General features: G+C 37.9%; 1 protein-coding gene across 2 annotated transcripts in view; it reads right to left on the bottom strand.

Moving 5' to 3' along the window:
- Positions 1-5,715: 5,715 nt before the first annotated feature.
- The window catches only part of EFNA5 (ephrin A5), a 205,508-nt gene continuing 188,496 nt past the window's right edge, over positions 5,716-22,727 (bottom strand). For both annotated transcript variants that reach the window (XM_074533313.1, XM_074533314.1), the window contains 3 exons: positions 15,432-15,497; positions 14,957-15,037; positions 5,716-9,816 (listed from right to left, as the gene is read on the bottom strand). In XM_074533313.1, the coding sequence (XP_074389414.1) occupies positions 9,695-9,816; positions 14,957-15,037; positions 15,432-15,497 (269 nt within the window). In that variant the 3' untranslated portion in view covers positions 5,716-9,694. The remainder of the gene's footprint in view (positions 9,817-14,956; positions 15,038-15,431; positions 15,498-22,727) is intronic.

Raw genomic sequence — 22,727 nt, 5'->3', positions numbered from 1 at the left:
CAAGACATCCAGAAAATACTGTCAGTGATAATTTTCTCCATGGTACTGGTTGTGTGTCATGTATACACACACAGCAAAAAAGGATTTGCTTGTTCATAGCAAGCTTATTGCCCCTTGATGGAAGTCCTAAAAAAACTTTAAAAACTGTTAAAAATCTGAAGGACTTCTTTTTCTTTCAGTAGGCTGTATGTAACACCAAATAAACCTGTACATGCAGAAGATGGCAATATGGTTATTTATTTTAATCTGCATTTAAGATTAAAATCTTATTTTATTTCCCTGATTGTTCATCCATTAACTCAATGGATGTAAGTAAATAAGTAAACTTTTCTGAAAACATTAATCTGTGACTTCAAGTCACTCTTTTGCTTTAAATTTTATTTCCTTCTTTTAAAAAAAACAAATTCATTTAATTCATTTTTTTCTGTCAAATATCCTCTGCTGGACTTATATAGGCTGCAGTACCTAGCCTAGGCAGATTTACAGGCCAGCTCTTCCCTGAAGGCTCTTTTAGCTCCTACTCAGAGGGCAAGGTTGCCATCAGTGGCCATATTCACAAGATATGTAGTAAAATGTGGCAGGCAACCTTGACTATCAGCCCTAAATGTCATCCTTGAAGGACAGGCTTGGCCAAAGATCAAAGTTCAGGCAAAAGGTTTTTGGTATCTTCAAGTGGCAAAAATACAGAGTGCAGAGTATTTACCCTGGATCCCCACCAACACCTGCATTGAGCTGGGATGGCAGCAAGGCAAACTTCACAGCACAGGGAGGAGCTGAGAGAGAAAGGGTGAGCATATCCTCTGAGTGGGAGCTTGCTGGTCTGACCTTGCTTATCTACACGTGCATCACCTGGCACCTGCTCCCACACCAGGCAGCTGCACACCAGGGAATAGTAAACATGCAATAAACCCTTGCTCTAAAAAGCATCAGAGGGAAAAAAGCTCTGTGTCCCCTCTAAGCACAATGCTATCATGAACTTAGAGCACATCACTTTAACGCTGAAGAGACAAGGCTTTCAGCAGCTTCGGATATAGGCCAGTAAAATGAGGTCTGTGGTCCTCAGCATCTTGCAGCTTCCCTGTTTCTCACCAAAGACAGACCTTAAAGCGTTGCCCTTCAGCATCGCTGAGCTAGCACAGGGAGTTGAGAGGATTACCCTTTCCTACCTCAGCTCATAGAAACCGTGCTGCTTTGATTTGCAGCCCCCAAACTTCTGAATCATGCAAACACTTGTCAGCTAGTTGCTGCTGAAAAGACAAAGCAAAGTAGCAGCTTCAGATTCAAATGCAAATGTTCCTGGAGAGCATCTGAAATAAAAATCGTGTTCAAAAGTTGAAGGTCCTTTTCAGTCAAAAAACCTTGAACTTCCTCAAAGGAAGCATGAAAGAGGTGGCTATAGAACCAGTAGTAGATAAAACACCTGCTTTCTGCAAAGCTATGTTGAGGATCTGCATGTCCCATCAGACTAATTTTGGTACTAGAGGAAGAGGAAGGAGAGGAAGATTGTTCAGTCTACTGCTCTCAGGGGAATCCTGCAACAGAGAGGTTGCTATATTAACCACTTCACTGTTTTGTGCCAATCTTGTTATCTGTTCTTGTTAAAACCTTTATTATTCATGGATGCAAAAATCTGATCATTAAAGCAGCATAAATATTCATACCATGTGCATTTCATTTAGCTACTTGGCAAAACTTCTCTGGAGTACAAGAGTTTTGAGGAAATCTGGCTAATGAGACCAGAGCATAGGAAGTATGCATGAGTTTTCCTTTTCACCTGCAAATAAATGCAGAATAACTAATGAAATAAACAAAAACAAAAAGGGCAAGAATTCACCAGGCAGGATGATATGCACACTTGCTTTGGCTTCTGTGCCAATGGGAATACAAGGCTTTTTGTAATGCAATTAAATGCAAGAACCAGGATATTGTGAAACTAAAGTAGAAAGCATGATAAGCATCACTGCATGGGTTTATCGGCTTTGCCTCACATTTAAAGTCTAACCATTAACATTGTGCATAGTCCACACTCCTGTTCAATCTTTTCTTAAAGTAGAACTGACATTCTTCTCTCTGCAGCTGTGCTAAATCAAAATGTTGCTCTATTCCTCCCTGTGAAAGCCACTATATCTACACTCTTCACGTGCTCCAGCTTCAAGATCTTTTTGATGGCAGAGATAAAACAAAAATTTCTTCCCAAAACAAATTCTAAAAATTACCTGTAAAACATCTGCTGCAGAGAGCACTCAGCAGCTGGGGAAGACCTCTCAAAAGGGCCTGGTTCATCAAAATCCTGAGCTGCCACCTCCACATGCAACAGCCCCAGGAGAAGCCCTGCAGAGTGCAAGACTAATCCCAAGTTATTCCTGTTTTAGAATAGCAAGGTGAAGTGTGTATTTTTAAATGCTAGTGAGTTTTCAAAAAGGAGCAGGGTAGGCCTGAGTCAATGTGAAATCTTTCCTTGATTTCTGCAAGCACAGACCAGAGAACACAATCAGGCACTTTCCAGGTTTTCTATTTCATGTTTTTATGAATTTGCACAAACAAGCAAGCCTACTCACAGGCAATTTACACCAGTAACTACTCCTGGGCTTAGAGTCTGCTATACACTTCCCACTGCTGCTCAGCCATCTGTGACTGAATGAGCTCTCTCCTCCCCACCCCTTCTCCACCCTCATTGTAGTCAACAGAAGCACTGGGATACACGCAGTGCTATGTAATGCACAGCATGCCAAGTTTCCACTGAAGCATTCACACCCAGCTAAGGGCTTCATTCTTCTGACCCTCCTCAGACAACAATAGTTGCTGCAGGATCACAGCTTGTCATCTGCAATATGTAACACTCCACTTATTCCCAATACCCAAGTGTAAATGGGTTGAGACTTCAGTATCTCATCGGGGCTGCCAGTTAGGCCTCAAGATGCTTTCCTTCTGCTGTGCTGTTTCTACACTTCCTGTTTTGTTCAGCTATAGGTAAAGTGGCAGTGAGGAGAGAAAAAAACAAAGCCTCATAAACTTCTTGGACTAGTGGTCAGTGATTAGTCAAGCAATTAGTTGAGACACCCTAACTTACAGTACATGAGAACAAAGTTCACAATTGGTTCTCAGCACAACAAGGATCAGAGTGAGACATACCTTCTGTATCTTATTGATTTACTTGACCTTTCCTTTCACAAATACGCTCCAGACAAAAACTTCAGTATTCTCAGCAGCAGATAAATGTGGATAGATAAATGTGTTTCAATGCTAAAATTAGTACTGGAAAGTATATATTGGTAAGTGGGCAAGTCCCACAAAATAGCACTTAGGGAAAGCAGGCTTTGAACATAAATTCTTGTTTCCAAGAACTATGAGACTTGAGATTGTATCTACAGCAGGAGGTACCTTCCATCCTTCAGAGTCACATTACAAGGTAGAGAAGAGTCTAGAAATCACTCTATACTCTTGATCTTGAATGCACTGTATGCATTCACAAAGTGCTAGGAAAACAGAAAATTCTTCTTCTTTCCCTCCAAACACACATCTAGCTTACCACCCTGCAATTTCTCATATTTATACTCCTCCTTGCGTAATCAAATGACATGAGAATTTGCTTGAAGAACCATCATAGGAAAAATGAGTGTTTCAAGATGTGCTGGTGGCTGCAAGAGTTATCTTGTGGTTTGAATTCTTCTAAATGAAATATGACTGACACTATTAGTCAGCTAACATATTTATTTGGGGGGAGGGAACCAACAGAAAACCTATTTAGCACAAAAATTTTATATCTCTTTTTGAATATTTCTTAGAGTCTATTTTTTCATCCAACAAAGACATTGCTTTAAAATCTTCTATGTGGTCTAGGGAAAATTTCAACAAAAATTCAAATCGGTGATATTTCAGGTTGCTTGATTAGCAGGAGCAAATCAAATGTGCTGAAAGCAAACACAAATAGCCACATATAAGAGCTGCCTGCACTGCAGCATTTACAGTGAAGATTCAGTCTTGTTTTGGGCTCTTATGTATACAACTGCAATAGGAAGTTGAATCAGGCTTTAAACTAAACTTCCAAGTAAAGGCAAATGCTAACAAAAATAAGAGTTATAAGGAAGGAGGTATTTTTGATTCCTGCAGTGTTAATGCCTGTAAAAAATTTAACCATCACAGTTGATTACCACATCTCTAACCTGTATAAATCAAAGCTTTGTTCTAAATGAATAAAACCACTTTGGCACACAACCATATTATAGCAGTATGATGCATGCCTGAATATTCCTGAGAATGCCCTCAGAGGTACTCTGTGAGCAGAAATATTCTGCAGAAGGGAATATGAGGGAGTATAAAGGCCCATTGTGCACACTAATGCAGAAAAATGAAATCAAATACCATTCTCAGCAAAAGCAGTGTCTTCTGAGCAAAGGCTATTAAGTGTGTCAGACTGCACGATATTTTCTGGACATGGTTATTATGTTAAAACATACTAAACACGTGTCACTTATAACCCTCTCCTCCTACTAACATCACAGCTCCAGAGAAAAAAAATGGTGCATCAATTCTTTGTATCAAATACTCAGACACACAGCTTTCCTTCTCACCACGCTGTCATTTCTCATTTTAAAAGAAGGTTAGAGCAAGTTATAATTAGTATTTGCTGCCCTGTCAACTAATTAAATATAATAAAAAGCTTTCTGTAAGCTTAATGCTAACACAATGTAATTACAGCAGTTTTGAATGTACATTGCATGTACTACAGGTTTTGGTATGTGCTCCCCACCTTTTATGACCTAAATTCTCATGTTCAATCTATCATAGGAGTAGTAAGCAGACACTGCCAAAGACAACTATTTCAGACCTAAACACAAGCCAACACCAATGCAGTCATGTACTTTTGGAAAGGCACTACTGTATCAGCCTTTGGGAGCAGGGTGGAAGAAAGAAGAAAGCGAAAACCGTCCAGTTCTTTGCTTCCACTTTTCTACCCCTTCCCTTCAGGAGGAAACCTTGGTACTATAAGGTTCCCTAATGAATTCTCCCATTCATTAGGCTTGGCTGCTCTGAGCCTTTTTGGTAAAGGAAGATATGGCTAACATTTCAAAACCACTTCTCAGATTTGCCAGTCTGAGAGACATCCTGGGAAGAGGGGGACTGCACCTGGCCTATTTGCACAGCTCTGGAGCTGGCTCTACTCTTCAGGAAGTAAGAGTTGCACCTTAAAGCCACTTGTTACGCAGGGGAGGAAGATCACTTGCAAGGCCCAGAGCAGGGCAAAGTGATGATGTAATGCACCAGCACTTGGCTGATACAACTTCTTACCCTCTTAAGTATTTGGAAGAGCTTTAAACACATTAAAAAGGGTGAAGAGCAGAGATCTGCCAGGGCATTGGTAGTGACATCTCTAGGTAGTCAGTTGTTGTGCCTGTAATGTGGATTTTTCGCCCATTCCCATTCATACTCCTCTCAATTCCTGTCCTGCCCCTGGAAACACTCAAGGTCAGTTTGGATGGGGCTCTGTGGAACCTGATCTAGTGGAAGATATCACTGCTCATTGCAAGGGCATTGGACTAGAAAACCTTTGATGGTCCCTTCCAACTCCAACCACTCTATGATTCTGGGTAAGGTAGGTACAAAGAGCCCACAAACGAAACTGCATTTAATTAAACAAAAAGGCAGTCTAAAAGAACCAATTAAAATGATGAAAATCTTTAATTTTATTTAAGTATAATTGTACGGACACGTGTATATACAAATACAGATCTTATGGGGCAGGGCGTTTGGGTGTTTCGGGTTTTTTTTTAACATTTTCTTTTAAGTTTATATAATGTAAGCATTTCAAAAACAGCACTCAATGAATAAGTGCAAAGAAACTGCAAAGCAGGGCAGTACAAGCACAGGACCACACTGAGCTGGACTTTCATACCCAGATGCATACACAATGAGTGTCTTCAATGGGGTGTCAAGAGTAAGCATGGTAAGCGGATTTCGCAGACTCATGGGTAACCTCCAACATGCCAGCATCTATTAAACTGTACAGACAATGGCAGCAAGCCTATTGTAGGGAGATTTGTCTCACATCTGAGAAGCTCGAGGGCGAATGCATGGGAAAAACTCAGTGATGCCAGACCAGAAACAGATCTGCCCATTCACAGCTCCAAATTAAAAAAGGAGGAGGGTGGGAGAGGAGGCAGGGCAGGAAGAGGGAAGAGAAGTGTGGAGGGTTGTACATTAAAACTGGTGATTACAAAATCCAAGTGTAATGAAAAGAGGGGAAGAGTTAATACTCTAAACCTCTGAAAGTGGCTGAACCATTGCACTCATAAGGCAATGAATTAAGTCCAGTTTTGAGGGCTAGGGGTGGGAATCAACAGGTACAAATACAACCATTTTCCTTCCATAATTATAGAGGAAAGGAAACAATCTACTCAACTACTCTCAGTACCTCCCAAATTTGTTTCTAGTTCTTTTGGAACCAAGTACATACATATATCGCACATGTCACTGGCAAGATCCCTTCTGGAAAAAAACTATTAATGGGAACAAATTCAGAAGGAAAAGAGGAGGGAAAAAAAATTAAAAAGAAAGAAACAAACAAAATAACAGAAAAACTGTTATATCCCCAAAGCCTTTTTAGAAACAAACATGATACAAAAGAATAAAACTAACACAGAAACCACAGGGCTCCAACATAAGACCTTTAAACACCGAGGATAAAACATTGATCATCAAAAGTCATGTTGTTCCAGGTCTTGACATTGTGAAGTCTTGCAACAGATGAACGATTTTCGAAGATGAGTCCTGTATGCTGCAGTGTCATGGCCACTTGTCTCTCAGTTCTCAGCCATGATCACACTTGATGCTTCAAAGCTCTGTCTTGTAATCAACACGTGATTTTAATATCCTGAAAGTCTATTGTTCTCACTTACAAAAGACATAAGAATCAAATTAATACTTTATTATCAAACACTATATACAACAGAGGTTGCTAATAATACAGAATTTAAAGAACATAGCTTTAAGTTTTACTTGTCTTTCCTTCGCCATCCAGGTAAGTACAGTACAAAACAATATTCTAAACTAACACGAAATGTTACCTTGTCTATTGAAGGATACACAGTATCCACTAAACTGACTGATCCCTATTTTCCTGCTTCACGTTGCAATGTCCTTGGCAGCCAGGAGTGCAGGTCATGGGTGTAAGTAACCCACTAAGGCTGGGGAGAATCAGTACCTCAGACTTGAGCAGGGGCAGATGAAGGGTAAGGGAGCAACAGACTCCTTAATTTTCAGCAACATCTGCATTTAAAGCATCCAGAGGTTTGCAACACAACAAAAACCCACCAACATTTATGTACTTAGTATGACTGGGATTGCCTAATGCCATCAAGTATGAAACTGGCAGTGGCTGGAATGCTGGGCAGCCTGGGGATCATCGCTTGTGTTGTCCCTCACATATGCAGCAAGGCTCTGGGACAATATGAAGGGGCGAGTTTCACCAAGAGTAACGTTAGTTACAGTCCTCTGCTGTGGGTAAATGGACGTCTTCAACATCATTCAGAGACAAAGGACAACAAATGTCACCATTTCTACATCAAATTTGCACTACTTGTGTGACTGCCTGCAATTACTGCAAATCACTTTAATATAGTTACACATCATGCAATATTATCTGTACTGTGGTTAATAATCCATTTGATAAGGTGCATTCAGATTAAGCTCACCTCATCCAAGGCTTTTTAATTCCTACCTACAGAAAGTATTAGTGTATGTGTATCAAGTATATACACCTTAAAGAGAGCAAAGTACCGTACAGCCTATAATGAGATGAGGACTTCCCTCACTGTTTGGACTGTATCTTTATTCTCTGCATTTCACACTAGAGTGAACTTCCTGCATTCCTCCTATAAGTATAGGTCCTGTATTCATGAACATGTATGATATCAGGCAAGCCCAGGTCATAGCTCAGCATGCAAAAAATCTCCCTTTACATACCAAATTTATTTTCCCCTCTCCTGCCTCAACATCTGGAAGGCTTTTCTTAATTTAAAAATATAAAGTCTATGAAGTGGTATCCACTAAAGGCATCAGTCCATTTTATTACTGCAGAAATTGTCTTCATAATTAATATAGAAAAATCTTGTTTTGCTTGAATATGCCCCATGTTTTGTTTCAACTTTAACTTAATTACCACAGTTTTGTCAGAAAAGCTCTGTTTCAGTCTGGGTCTGAAATTTCACTGATTATGTTTAGCAGTCCGAATTTCATGGCAGCCTAGCCAAAAAATACCCCAAGGCTTGCACTTCCTGGCAAATTACTTCTCAAAGTTTTGTTAGCCAAGGCTCAGATACCTTAAACAGGGTCACTCCTAATTCCATCAAACAAGACAGTCCCATTTCCTAATTGCATCAAGGGTTACTGCTTCTCTCATGTTTAAATAGGACAAGCATATATACTCACTCTCAGCATAAAGTATATCTAAATAATGTATTTTCTATTCTAGTGGATTTTTAAAAAAATATTTTGTTAAGTCTTTGGGAGCCCATCTAGTTTATCTCCAGCTGATAAACACGTTTCCTCTACTCTTCAAACTGTGCTGGAAGGGGAAAAGATAAAAAATCAACATTGAATTAATATTCCACACTTCTTTTCTTTTCCCCCACCAAACAATGCTATTAGACAGCCCTGGCTTCTTCTACATGTGATTTATTCCCATGATTGAGGAACTTACAGGAGAGACAAATCAAGAGAACACTGGAGATCCTGTGTCCCAAACATGTTTCGTCTGACAACCGATGTCCTCTTTTAGCATGTATTAACACCCAGAGCAGCATCCAAGGCTATCAGCTACTGAGTCAGCGCTGGGGAAGGTCACTTTATTCTCAAAAGTGCCTCTGCATTTCAAGAAAAAAATTTTAGCACCACGGTGATTTGTTTTAAAATAAAATAAGCCGGTGTGCATTATCCCCTTAAAACGAAATAACAGAGGCACTCACACCCCCAGTGAAGTTTCCTAAATCTGACCTTGCCTGCTGTGTGTTAACATTCCTAAAAACTATCTTTTTTCTCTCACCAAAGACAGCATTTCTACTTGGGAGCAAAAATGTTACTGTCAAAGATGTTTCAAGAGTCCCATAAGAAACATCATCTTCCCCTTTCAGAAGCCGGTTCATTTAGAAACTTCTGGAGGAAATGGTGTTATGTCTATTCTTAATATCTCCCCTCCAGTCCTGACATGGTGACACAATGCCTTGCATGACCATCTTACAGTGCTGAACGAGAAGGCATAAATATTGTATCATAGAGAAAGACTCTCCCAGGTTTTCATTCACTTTCCTTATCCCTCACTGACTGCATTTGCCACTACACTTTCTTGTCCACATACGGATGACATAGTGAGCTAACAGAGGTGACTTCTTAAAGGAGAATGCAGAAGAAAATAAGAATCACTAGTGTCACTATTATAGTTTGGCATTTTCATTTGGAGTCCTTTTATTTATATGGAGGGGTTAAGAAAGTCACAGGGTAGGTAGGGGTGGGTGCTGAAGCTAGTTATCCCCTTCAAATTTTTGCTGAGTTCAGGCTAAAAGGGAGAAGAAAAGGGAAAAATAACAATTTGACATCTGCAAAAACAATAAAGTCCCTTTCCTGGGATGAGCAGTTAGGTGGATCTTTGATGTTCCAAGACCCTGGTATTTTCTGTGACAGGTCGCCGGAGCACAGTGTGCTATAATATCAAAAGCACTGCCAGGAGGAACAATAGAGTTGCCAAAAGCCGGCTGGGTATCCTCGGTGTCTGTGCCGCGTTCTCACCACGGGATGGCTCGGCTGACTCATGTACGGTATCATCTGTTCAAACAGAAAGCATACATTCCAATGAGATTTTGCATCCTTAATAAACTCTCACTGAGCCGACAACTATAAGTAGATTTCAGTGCCTTTATGAAATAGGGCAATGAACCTTGTGCTGTCATTGACTTTCACAAGCGTGTAATACCTCATTATGTAACCAACTTGGGGCCAAGTCCTGCATTTCTTACTGGCAAAACTCCCACTGAAGACCAGAGGAACAGAAAGTAAGTCGGATTTCAGCAGATTGAGGAATGAAAGATTCCTCTTCAGTAAAACACTGTCGTTCTAGCTTTGGATGTCCTATTAGATAGCAACATCAGTTGGGAGGCAGCTAAATAAAAACATCTGATTTTCAAGTGTTGCACAGGCCCAGAATTAATTTTGCATTTAATGCCCTTCTTCGGTTACAGATTTTGGCTTCTGAATTTGAAATTACAGCCTTTAAGCTCAAGCACAGACCCCCCTTCCATGCACAAAATTTCCTCTGAAGTATGCTGCATCTAGGGGTGAGCAGGAGATGTGAGATCATTCCTTTTTCCTTGAAATAAAATTTTAAAGGCTAACACATGACAGTCACCAATGAGTGTATAGAATACACACTCAATCTGGAAAATCTCACAACCTTTCATGGTACACAAAATGGAGATTTACATATATGCTGCTAGAACTAATGAAAAAAGAACCAGCTGAGTTAGGAAAACATGCTTATGCATTAGTGGCAGAAGAAAACAAGGTAGCAAATACTAAATATATGACACATAATAAAGAAAGCCCTGTTTAGTTTTTGTAAACTTAGGATCAGCCTAAAAGCCAGAGCTTATAAAATAGAAAAGGTAGGCAAAGTCAAAATCAAGTTTGGTGTTGTTATAGCAGTGGTATTTTTCCCTGCAAAGCCCTCTATATCCAAAACTACCTAATTTAGCTATTCAAAAAGCAATCAATCAATGGCTTGTCATAAAAAATCAGCTCTTGTTTTTCATTACTAAATGAAAAGAAAACGTCAAACCTTTTTAGGAAGTGTGAAGCGGCCTCAAAATGTATCTCTAAGTTTATTTTAGAACACCAAAGTTTCCAGCATAGTATCTCATCTACTAATGAAATGAGCTCCCTATTTTATAAGAGAAGTCAATATGTCTATGATGTTCCTGTCTCAAATCTCATCTCAAAAAATTCCACTGCCAGGATCACACTGGGTGAGACCCGAGCAGTTCCAGCTAGAGGCACTAAGGGAAGCAGGAATCAGGACACTGGGATCACCATGCTGCTTTGTCATGGAGCCTTTCATGTTACTTGGCTTTAGCCACAGGCAAGCTCCCTCCCTTTCATATCCTTGACACCTAGCACAAAATCAGGAGAGCACTTAGCATAATTTAGGTTAATAGGCTCTTCAGCCCCAGCTCAGTTACACAGCAAGGAGCACAGTAAACTGAATTAGCAATTTATCACATGTACTTTCTCCAGCATTAATTGATGCTATAATCACATAAGGCTTATCAACAAGTTTCAGTGCTGCTCGAGGCAAAAGTATGAAAAGCAAGCACTGATTAGCTGTAAACATGTTCATGAAAGAGACATCTCTTTTTGGTGATGCCAAACAATAGCATAAGAGGCAAAGGGCAGAAACTGATGCACAGAAAGTTACACCTGAAGAGCAGGAACTTCACTGTGTGAGTACACATTGAACAGAGTGTCCAAAGAGCGTGTGAAGTCTTCTTCATTGGAGGTACTCAAAAGCCATTTGGATATAACCCTTAGTACAATACTCTAGGGGATCTGCTTTTGTACAGAGGTTGGGTTAGATGACCTCCAGTGGCCCCTTCCAACATCACCCATTCTGTGATTCTGTGGCAACAGTGGGAAAGTCTGGCTAGAATGGTTTAAGTTGAAGCTCCGCACCATGTACGGCAAGGAGACCCTCCCAGGCATATTGGGCCCAAACGAGGCCCTAGTCTTTTCTTCCAGAATTATTCCAAAGGAATCTAAAAATATCACTGAATGCTGGCTTCTGAAAATGGTACTTTCAGTAATCATCAACAAGAAAAGCTGTTTCACTTTTCACTTCTGAGTTACAGCCTTGTGCTATGGTGACACTGCAATGACAATAGAATACTTCACAAAAGCTTGCTTCTCAGCTAAACATATTTAAGAACTTACAGGGAAAAAATAACCCTGATTTGCCAGTTCTACCTCCTTTCATATATTTAAAGTTAGCTCTTCCCAATTTAGAAACATTTACTCACTGCTGATGAACTAAAACTACAGAGGAGAATGATTTGTACTACTTTCTACCTCTAGAATTGCAAATAAGTTTGAATTTTCAACACTGAATGTCAACAATTTTGGCCTAATTACATCAGTGAGTCAGCACTAAAACACAATAGGGCAGAACCAGTGTATAGCAGTAATAAATCCTCATTCACTGACTGACTATCAGATACTGCACAACTGGAACACTGACTACTGCTGAAAAACTCAATGAAAAAGCACTAAGCTAAAAAGATTACTTCTCTTAAATGAAAAATATGGAGATATTCTATGATGCCATTTTTATAAAGCCATTCTTCACAGAAGAATTAATTTCCATATAACATTAAGGGATTCATTTTGAGAAATCATCCGGGTTTCTCTCAGTGATGTTGCAAGGTTTCTGCACTCATATATCAGAACACAATTCATCTGGAGTTATGAAAATCACTTTACAAATATGATTTTCCTTGGAGGTGCAGAGTCATAACTGCACAGTCTTTAAGGCTTGGGGAAAAGGGTTTGCTTCATTTGAAACACTGAAGACAATTCATGAAGAGAAAAAGATTACTTAGCAAAATCCAGAAGGTCACTACTAAACACTGGGAATACCATCAATACAGAAAAAAAGATTTTGACAGCCATGAATTTTTCAGATCACACAGCCTTACATCACACGCTGCAGGTGTAACTTTCAGATATGCACAGCTGCAATTTTTGTTTAAGGATTTTTTTATTATTAAGGAGAAAGAGAAAGGAAAGAATAGGAATAGAGACAATTACTTCTACCACTTGTGAAAATGCAATCACTGTGGATTCCTACAAATTTCTGAACAAAACCAGTGATATTACAAGGGTTCAAAAATCACACAAATGGTGATTTTTAAAAGAAACATGACAGTGAGTAATCTGCTGAACATGACCCTCCTGCCTTCCAATTCTTGTGTCTACTGTGGAAGAAGACCGTGGCAGGCTAGGGGAGAGCACAGAAGCAGAAGATGCTCATCAGAGACACGTAAATTAGTACACGACACAGAACACATGCAACAAGATCCACCAAGGCAGTAGCAACCCTAACAGGCCAACAACAGAGAAATGTGACAGCAGTTGGCACATCTCAGAGTGACTGATTATCTAATGGTGACTGGCCCAATTAATAATACAAATGTGCGTTGATATCAGGAGTGGGAATTTTGTGGTACCAAACCTTCTCATTAAAGCTATTATTTCCCCCTGGTAACACAAACAGTATTTCATCTCAGACTGCAGGATGCTCTTTGTTTGATTTTGCTTGCCTGGTTTTCCTGCTGCTTTCTAATGACTTTGTGACGATGTTAGCTAGTTATAGCCAATCAGTAAGAAGTGAGAAACACTGCTGAAACAAAAATTCATCAAGTTTACCAAAATCAGGCGTGTATTACTCAGATGATCTCTTTTGCAAGCAGTATCAGGCGCATTAATTAGACCATGTTCACCAAATCACAAAGTGTAAAAAAGTGCACTGAATTTCAAACTCATAGGTAGAGACAGTAAGAAAACATCCTAGTGTCTTCTGTAGAAGAATGTTGCTAATAAATGTATAAACATAGCCAATGCAAGTGCACTATGCATGCATTTAAATTTTCTTAGAGAGCATCTTTGATTCGCAAACTCCAAATTTTTAGGAAATATCTGAAAAATATTTTAAAGAAAAATAATAAATTCTATTGCTTATCTATACATAAATCATTTAGATCAGCTAAATTGTAAAAGCCTTATTATACTTATGTGTAACTAATGAATTTTAATTAAAGGATTTGCCTATAAAGAAGAGAAAAAATAATATGCAAAGAGAATGTTGATTCACATTCAAATAACATAAAAGAAAAAATTCTCAGTAATCTGTTCTTTAGGGTATGTAATAAATTATACGTATATAATATTTTCTGATATTATTTATGTATTTGACTGTTTATTTTGAAGTTTTAATACAACATGTAAGTATGGTGTAGGTGCACATTATATGAACATGTCTACCACTACTGCAAATATTTTTCCTACATACCTACCTAATTTTAACTCCTTTTAAGTCGTCTGGGTTATTCATACCCCTAGAATTATATACATTTCTATCTGTCACAAGCTTTGGCCACACAAACAACACAGATGCACTTCCCACATGGAGAACAGTAGCTTGATTGATGTAGAGGTTAATGTAACTTTGCCCTGAGCAGATGAAGAAAATCTTTATTCCTAAGGCAGTATTTTGCAAGAAAAGCCCCCAAAACTTCAGCTGGCTTCAATAAAAACAGGAGAGAAATTTGTATGTATATATTTACCTAAATATCGGTGTGTGTTAGTGTGTGTACGTGCACATATGTAAAATGATACTTTGCCTAACAAAGTAAATATACAAATATATAGAATTTAAAGGACTAGTTTCTTTTAAAACAAAAACTCAGTTAGTTGCACACCTTTGTCATGCACTGGCATACAAGAAGTGGTCCTGTTTTTCTGAAGGTCTTTTGAAACCACCTAACAAATGAAGTGTGCCCATTGACTTTATTTCTAAAACTCTGGGCCCAGTTAGTAAATAGAGTGTGTTGCCAATATGCTGAGTGTTTGGCTTGGATGGGCCAGTGGCTCCAGGATACCGGCAGAAATTTTACACTGGCACACACCAAATTTCACTAAATCATGTCACTCCAAAAAAACCAAATAAAGCAACACTTTTACTTCCCTGAATTAAACAAGGATGCAGGAAGTATACCACAAGCTGTATTAGCCCTGCTAGAAATGTGCAAAAGCGGGGTAGTTGTACCATGCAAAGCATGCAGAGAGAAGAGGAAAAAAAGTACTGAAGCACCAGAGGGATACACGCATTTGTTAAAAGAGATTCTCTAAGCATACTAACCTGCTGGTTCTAATGAATTTTCTACTTTGTCGTTAACATCGAAAACACGATCATGAACACCTATAGTTTTCATACAGCTGTCTATAACAAAAATAGAGATATAACAGCCAAATATGTTAGTCAAACACCCTTACATTCCCCACTTTCCTTTTTTCCTCTCTTTTTTTCTCTCTATTTACTGTACATAATTAGGCTTATTGATATTTTAAAGTCTGTGGCACTTGTCCAAATGCCAGTATAAGTCTTCCATTTGCACAAAGTTCAAGAAACAACAAGTTAGCAAGTGCCAAGTAATTCAAACAAAGCTTTACGAAAAATGATAAGAACATACAATGAAAATCGTAATGCAAACATTTCTGCATGTAGAGAACAGATACAAGATTTAACCATTAAAAAAAAAATAATTGTTTACTAGACCACACAGTAAAGTAGGTGCTAGAAAGCCACCCTCAAAATCTTAATCTGAAGAACTTACTTGCTGGTCGCACAAACACCTTAAGCTTTAGGCAGGATCTCCTTCCATTATCTGGGATTGCAGAAGCTGTGAAATGAAGAAAAAGGAAAAATAAGTGGAAGAGCAAGAGAGTGAAAATTCAAAATATCTTTTGGGCTGAAATAAAATATTCTTTCTCTTTCCTTCATCTGAAGGACTGGCCACACTTCAATCCCTGAACATAAGGACTTCAAGTGCACAAAGTAGCTTGATTATCCAAAAGCATATAATAACTGAAGATTTTATTCAAATTAATTTCTTTATTATTTTACATGGAAGAAGTGAAGCACATGCTACTTTCAATGTTTCATTACCTCCTTTCACCTTCCCACACATTCTTCTTGAACACTTTTTTAATATGGTTTTTGTTACAATGCATGTGTCCACACTGAAAAAATACCTCAGAATACAGAATACTCAGAGAAAAGCTAACCTTGAAATTCTAGGCCATAGACTTCAACAACCCAAAAAGGGATGAAAAATCAAAATTACAGTGGTAAAAATGGAACTATCTATATACTTCCAGCAAAGTAGAAATACACACCATTAAATGTTACAGCAAACTCAGTCTCCACATGCATCGGTCTTTATTGAGAAAATACTCATCTTGCTTCAGTCAAAACACTATCTCTCATGCTATACAGCTAACAAAACAAAATCAGTTTATTCCTACTTTCTGCTCTCCCTCATAGTTTCCCACACAAAGTATTTAATTTTTAAGAATATTTACTGTATTAGAAGAAAAAAATAGATGGAAATATGTGTAGCCCTAATGCAAAAGGTCACCCACAAAGATTTAGTGGCAGCACCTGCTTATTTCACAGAAAAAGTGCTGTTGTGATAACTTCCTTTCTATAACCATTCTTGCCCCAAAATACAACAAAATAGGGAAATATGCCTGCGTCTCACCACTAGGGCACTGTCTGCCAATATTTACACGCCAGTAAATTTCTTCAATATCTGCAATTCTGATATTGTACACTTGCCCACAATTCAACATAGGCAACCAAGTAACTTGACTTGGGCATGAAGATCTTCACTTGTGAAAAACCATTCACATTTATTTTCTTGAAAACATCTCAAGAGCTATTGCTAAAAATATTACCCAAAGCACTGCAGAGGACCTTTCATTGCATTCAAAATCTATGTACTAGGGCAGAATGAATTGCATTTTGCATTAAATGGCCACTCCTGGGAAAGATTATTGGCCTGACAAGATGTTAGTTTCCTCTGTTAACCCTTATTTCATTCATGTCCTTGCATGTGAAAAACAACTAAAACAATTTATACACAGACATATAAACTCTTTGTCTTCATGTTAAGCTTACAATAGAATGGCTCCTCAAATAATTTGAAATAAATTCCCTAAGTCTTCGATAATGTGCTTGCAGGAAAGGCATCCAATTTTTCCTAGAACTTACCAAGAACTAGCAAATTCAGCACAAACACAGAAAAGGAGCAAAGTAAAGAATCTAATACAGTTCATGTTGTGATTCTGCATCTAGAAAGTTGCTCCCCTCTTTTAGCAAAACAAAAATCATGCAGAAATGATGGTCTCCTACCACAATGCCAACCAGCTAAGAGTTAACAGCTGCCTTTGACTACAGCATCTTATCAAGTCAGAAAAATTCCCTCTGTTGAGTTTGCAGTAACTGGTGTGTTACTTGGGGCACAATATTGCACTCTGTGGCTATCTTCAGGAAATTATGTCATTTAGGCAGCCCTCATTGAATATATGCAACTGGCTAATTACTTTATTAAGACTAAACAGGCAATTGTAAATTTCTCAAAAGATAAGAATACTATAATCATTACCAAATTACTAGGATAGAAGTAAAAATCACATTTCCAATATGAAACAAAACTGAATGCCTACAGTAAATTTATCAGTGACAGATTTTTTTATGCCCAGAAATTATTTCAGAGGTGCATTTTGGCACACCTTTATTTAAAGGCAAATTTTTGCTTTGATGCTTACATGCTCTTGCTTATGTCCATAAAGTAAGCATGTTTTGCTTATTTAAGCTGCCGTTTATTAGACTACTCTGTTAGCCAGTGACTAACTAGAATACCTGACTAGCTAGGAGAGCTAGAAGCTAATAATATCCCATCTGGAAATAAAATCTATTCTTTCTGGGAAAACAGAAAATTAATGCTTAGTACACTGAAGGTCATATGTTCACATAATATCCACACACACATAGGAGCAAATAACAGCTAGTGATTTGCCATATTCTTGTGAAGAAAAATATTAAAATCTATTCACTGTTGAGATATTTTCCATTATTTTACACTCTCTTGCAACTGTAGAGTATATCATAAAGAACTGTCCAATTGCAACCATAACAGTTGCACTTAAATCATCATTCCAGAAACTGGCACAGTCTTAACAAGAAATTTGAAATAGTGCTTTTCTTCTTTACAGAGAAACTATGTATTTTCAATGTTTGCTGTAAACTCAGAAAGATTCCTCTTTAATCAGTGTTTTGCACCTTCAGAAGGAATAATAATGTCTATCCAAAAAAATCAAGTATCATTTTTCAGCAATTCCATCTTCCTTAACAACCAAGACCAAGGTGATGAAGGGATACATTACAACTTCTTTGGCCTTCTGGAGAAATTAAATGCTGTTTGCCAAGATGCATGACTGCAATCAATTATTTTACTTCCTTTCTTTTACTTCCAGCTCCCTCCTCTTCCTTTCTCCCTCACATCTTAAAGGAAAAAAAATACACCAATGTTTTAAGTTTTTGATTTTAGACCAGATGTATCACGCATTGGATAGCGTCAGGGAAGGAGAAAGAGAACTGCTCCTTGTCAGCTGGGATCTATTAAAGCTGCTTCTCAGGTTGCTGCAGTTGCTACATTCCACTGAAATTAGCTACAGTATAAGAAACATTGTCCTTTCTAGGTGGTAGAATGAGAAATTTCTTTCTCCTTCCCGAATGAAATCAGGTTGGACCCTAAGGCTTTGCTACAAGACTTTTCTATCTGCCCATTTTAAAGGTGATATTAGCTATAAAATACAGGCCAGTTCTGAGAGCAAGGAGCCTCTGATGCTAATGGAACCTGTCTGAAGTAACACTTTCCATTTCAAATGCCAGAATTCCCATGGAAAAAAAAAAGGCAATTGATTCCTCGCTGCAAAACAAAAAAGAAACCTTTGAAAAAACTCCCCTATAAGGAGCAAAATACGTTATTTTTTCATTAATGATATTAGACTAGAAAAGATCTCACTGCTTTAGTTTGTGTCAAGAAGAAACACAATTGAAAACAGATGAGGAGCTCTGAAATGTTATTTCCTATATGTTATTACAATTTCTATCATACTTCCCACTTCCCCTGCCCTACCTCACCTTTGCCAGCAACTTCATGAAAATCTCCTGGGTCCCACGCTTAAAAAATATTTTAGACCTCATGATTACACAAAGACTTGGGTGAAAAGAAAGTGAACACTAAAATCCCTCTGAAATCACAAGATACATTAAAACATCTCAAAGATCATAAAAATAACTGGTTTGATATCTTCATTAATTTTTTTAAATAGGAAATTCCACAATTAAGAAGAAATTTAAATCATGAGTTCTTCAGATGAGAATTCCATCTGCACTCGTTGAACTAGGAAAAAAAAAAGCACAATGAACTATTGCACAAAGGACTAGGTCCAAGCTGGATCTGAAAACAACCTATAATGACAAATTAGATGGGAAAACATCTTGTCTCTGAACTGCTTCTGGTTACCATTTTTATACCCTGTAAGGAAAGGAAAGAGAGTGATAAAAATTATTCTCTCCTCATCTACAGCCAAGCCATAAATATTTCCGTATCGCTAGCTATATTTAAATTTAAAAAAAAATATATATACAATTCCCTCATCTCCCTCCTAAGTAGTTCTCGGCTAGAAAACACATGGTGCATTATTAATATATTAGACATAAATAACAGGTTAGGTCCTTCCTCAGCCTGGTAACAATTATCAGAGTTATTCAATGACTCCAGAAAGCTGCAGATAGAGAACAAAAAAGTAGCATATATAGAAAACAGTTATGCAGTTCAATTACTATGATAAATCCCCAAAACTCATTAAAGGAGTCATCAAGATATGAACAAATCAGCCTACAAAATAAGCTAATTAAAAAGTAAATGTAAAAAAAAATAAATTAAAATTTCAAAAGTAACGTAGGTATCAGGACCTGCTATTGATGTGACAAAAGCAGCAATTATTTCCTTTCCTGAGAGGCAACAGTTCCACTGGCAAATACCTGAGGCCAAGTTTCTAACCTAAAATCAAGTTATCAGGATGTCCCATTTAAAGTGTCTCAACCATCCTATTTACTGATATTCACATGTAATCAGTCGTTACCTCTGCTTGCCTCCTCACTCATTCTTGACTTTCTAATTACAGGACTGCACTTTTCCCTAAAATACAAGTCCAGATAACAGAAAAAAAAAGGGATCACAAATGCAGTTCAAATCCCTCTTTAGCACTACAAAGACATTTAACATTCATGGCACAAGCCACTGTGGGCCTTATTAGAAAGCGAAACTAGTTCAGTTGGAAACAGCATTCCGTTTATCTGAGGCTCTCCAACAGCACCTTTGTTTAGAACATGGGGACACTGGTAAAGAACATCCTTTCCCTATGCAGAAACACCATGCCTCTGCAGATACTCTGCAGATGGCAATTCTCTTACTATTTCGTATTTCAATTTCTATCACCAGTTCACTTGGAGTATTCTCTGAAGGGATTATAAAGCACTGTTTGTGAAACGCAGGAGACAAGGCAATGTTCTCATTGCATTTTTGAAAAATGTGATCTATGTTTTCTTCTGTCTGCTAGGAAATGCAGCAAACAGTGTCTCCTTGTAGGCAAGAAATGAGAAATCATGCCTGAGAAATCTCACCTCAGTTCATTGCAGATGTACTACTACTAGCACCCTCTGTTACACAAATTCTGTCTCTGATAAGTGCTTCCCAACAACAACCACTGAACAGAAGTACTGTTTCAGACTGCCAAGTATTGTATCAGAAGCCAATAGAGCATCAATTCTGAACTTTCCAACACAATAAATCGAGATGCCACATGCATACAGCTTGAGTAAATATTTAGCATTTACTGCTCAGACAAAAAGGGTTGTATATATAAATTCTGTAAGCAACCTAGTACACAGGATGCTGGATGTTGGAGATCAGAAACCTATGTGTAGGCAGTCCTTGCACTCTCTTAGATCTGTAGTTTACAGACAATCTCTTCAGGAGAAAATACTTATAGCTGTGATTTGCCGCCAGCCCTTTCAGGCACAGTAGCACTCCCATTAGTCAAATCCAATACCCCCGTAACCTTATACAACCTGCAAATCATAACTCCACCAACATGAGGTACTCTAACACCCAATATTCTTGTTCAGCTACAGAGCTTTAGAAAGTTTTAAGAGTCATCTGCTTTTTTCGTTGTACAGAAATGAGAGCATTAAAAATGCAGTTTTCCATTATGGTTGCCACAGGCAATATTTCTCAATTTGTGCAAGTCAGAAGAAAAAAAATAGCCTATTAGTTGTTAGAAGAGCTCAGCCTTTCCCCTGTAGGTTTTCATATGATTTACCATACAACATAAATGTATGCAAATTAGCCAGGTAAATGCAGAATCAGTTATTAATATTCTTCTCACAGTTTAGATTGAAAAAAAGTTATGAATTTGCATAAATGGTACAACAGAAAAAGTCAGCTAGAATTAAATCAACCAATAAAGCACTCCTCCGTGTGCATACATGAAGACCCATATCTAAGAACAATGCAGGATTTTTGAAAATTATTTATCAAAAAATAAGTTAATTTAAAACATTTATAGAAAATTTTCTCTTGTACCTATTGAAACAAAAAGAATTTAAAATATATAAATATTTGTCCTACAGAAACCACTTCTTTCACCAATACTTGAATTTAAATTAGAAGTCTTTGCATGCCTGCTCTTCCATTCCAACCCATCAGCAAAAGATTTGTTCTGGTAGCATACGCATTACTCCATTCTGAGAAAATTAAAATATTGAATGATTACGACTAAGTCATTCTTCAGACCTAATAATTAAGCACAATTCCTCAATAAATCATGACTAAAATTTCTGGTAGCTTTGTTCTAGCCAATTCTATCATCTCTGTATGTAGTAATAACCAAGATGAGAACATGAAAAAATTACTGAGCAACTTAAAGGTTCAGAAATCTCAAGTCAGCAGAGAGACAATCTAAACTGAAAACCCACTTGACCCAGGGCTGCTAACAAGACTCATAAGCTTCTAAAGAAGAAAAGAAAAAATGACCAGAAATGGAAACAAAATAAATAAATACATGAACAAATAAACATGAAAGGTGACAGCTAATACTGCTCATGGCTTAATACAAGCAAAAGCAGTGTGGATACTAGCATGTCCAATCGCATATTTTAAACTCCACGCTATTAATAGGGCACATAATACAAGTGCATATTTTGCACTACACTTGCATGCTCAACTACATCTGTATTTAATTTTTGCACTGATCTCGGTATGTATATAGGTACATGCCTACACACAAACACAGACTTATACACTGTGTTTCATTCAAAATATAAATGACGGAGTGCACAGCATGGAGGAAAAGATTTTTTAAAAGGCATGTCCATGACAAACAGATTGGGAAACCCTACCTTTATTTCCTAATGTCTTATACATAATTTGGACTGGCATTGCACTGTGTAAACGCACTGCATTATTATGGCCTATCTTACAAGTGACTACATTTCTCAGATCTACTAAAAATAACCTAGTAAACGGAAATGAGTTGTCAGACAAATGCTATTTTAGCAAGAGTTCTTGGAAGAAAGCAATACAGAGTTACTGTTTCTGCACTTAATGCTGAATTAATTGTCCCATTGCAACTGCTTGGCCAGGAAGAATATAATTTTTCTTGCATTTCTAATCCATTGCAGCTTATATATCTGGTTGAAGACTGTAGAGACTGAAAACATGTTTTGCATCAAAGTAACACAAAAAAATCCATCCATGTGTGTTGGGAGATGTAAACCATGGACCTCCAATTTTATTAAGCCATTTGTTTAGTATTTCCTCTTAGCATGGTCTAGCCCTATGTCTCTTTCAGGAAGGTCCTGTTTTTCCTCTAAGGGGGAATTTAATGACAAGCTTTGTCTGTTGCTGGCCTGGCTGGTGTACTGGAGTCAGACTTTTTTAGTGCAGAACATCAAAGCAACCCGAAGTTCTTCAGTGCAGGACACCACCAGAGGTGAA

The sequence above is a fragment of the Zonotrichia albicollis genome, chromosome Z (assembly GCF_047830755.1).
Source record: "Zonotrichia albicollis isolate bZonAlb1 chromosome Z, bZonAlb1.hap1, whole genome shotgun sequence".
NCBI classification, from domain to species: domain Eukaryota; kingdom Metazoa; phylum Chordata; class Aves; order Passeriformes; family Passerellidae; genus Zonotrichia; species Zonotrichia albicollis.
The sequence above is the reverse complement of the archived record's forward strand: the minus strand, read 5'-3'. Positions and strand labels throughout refer to the sequence as shown.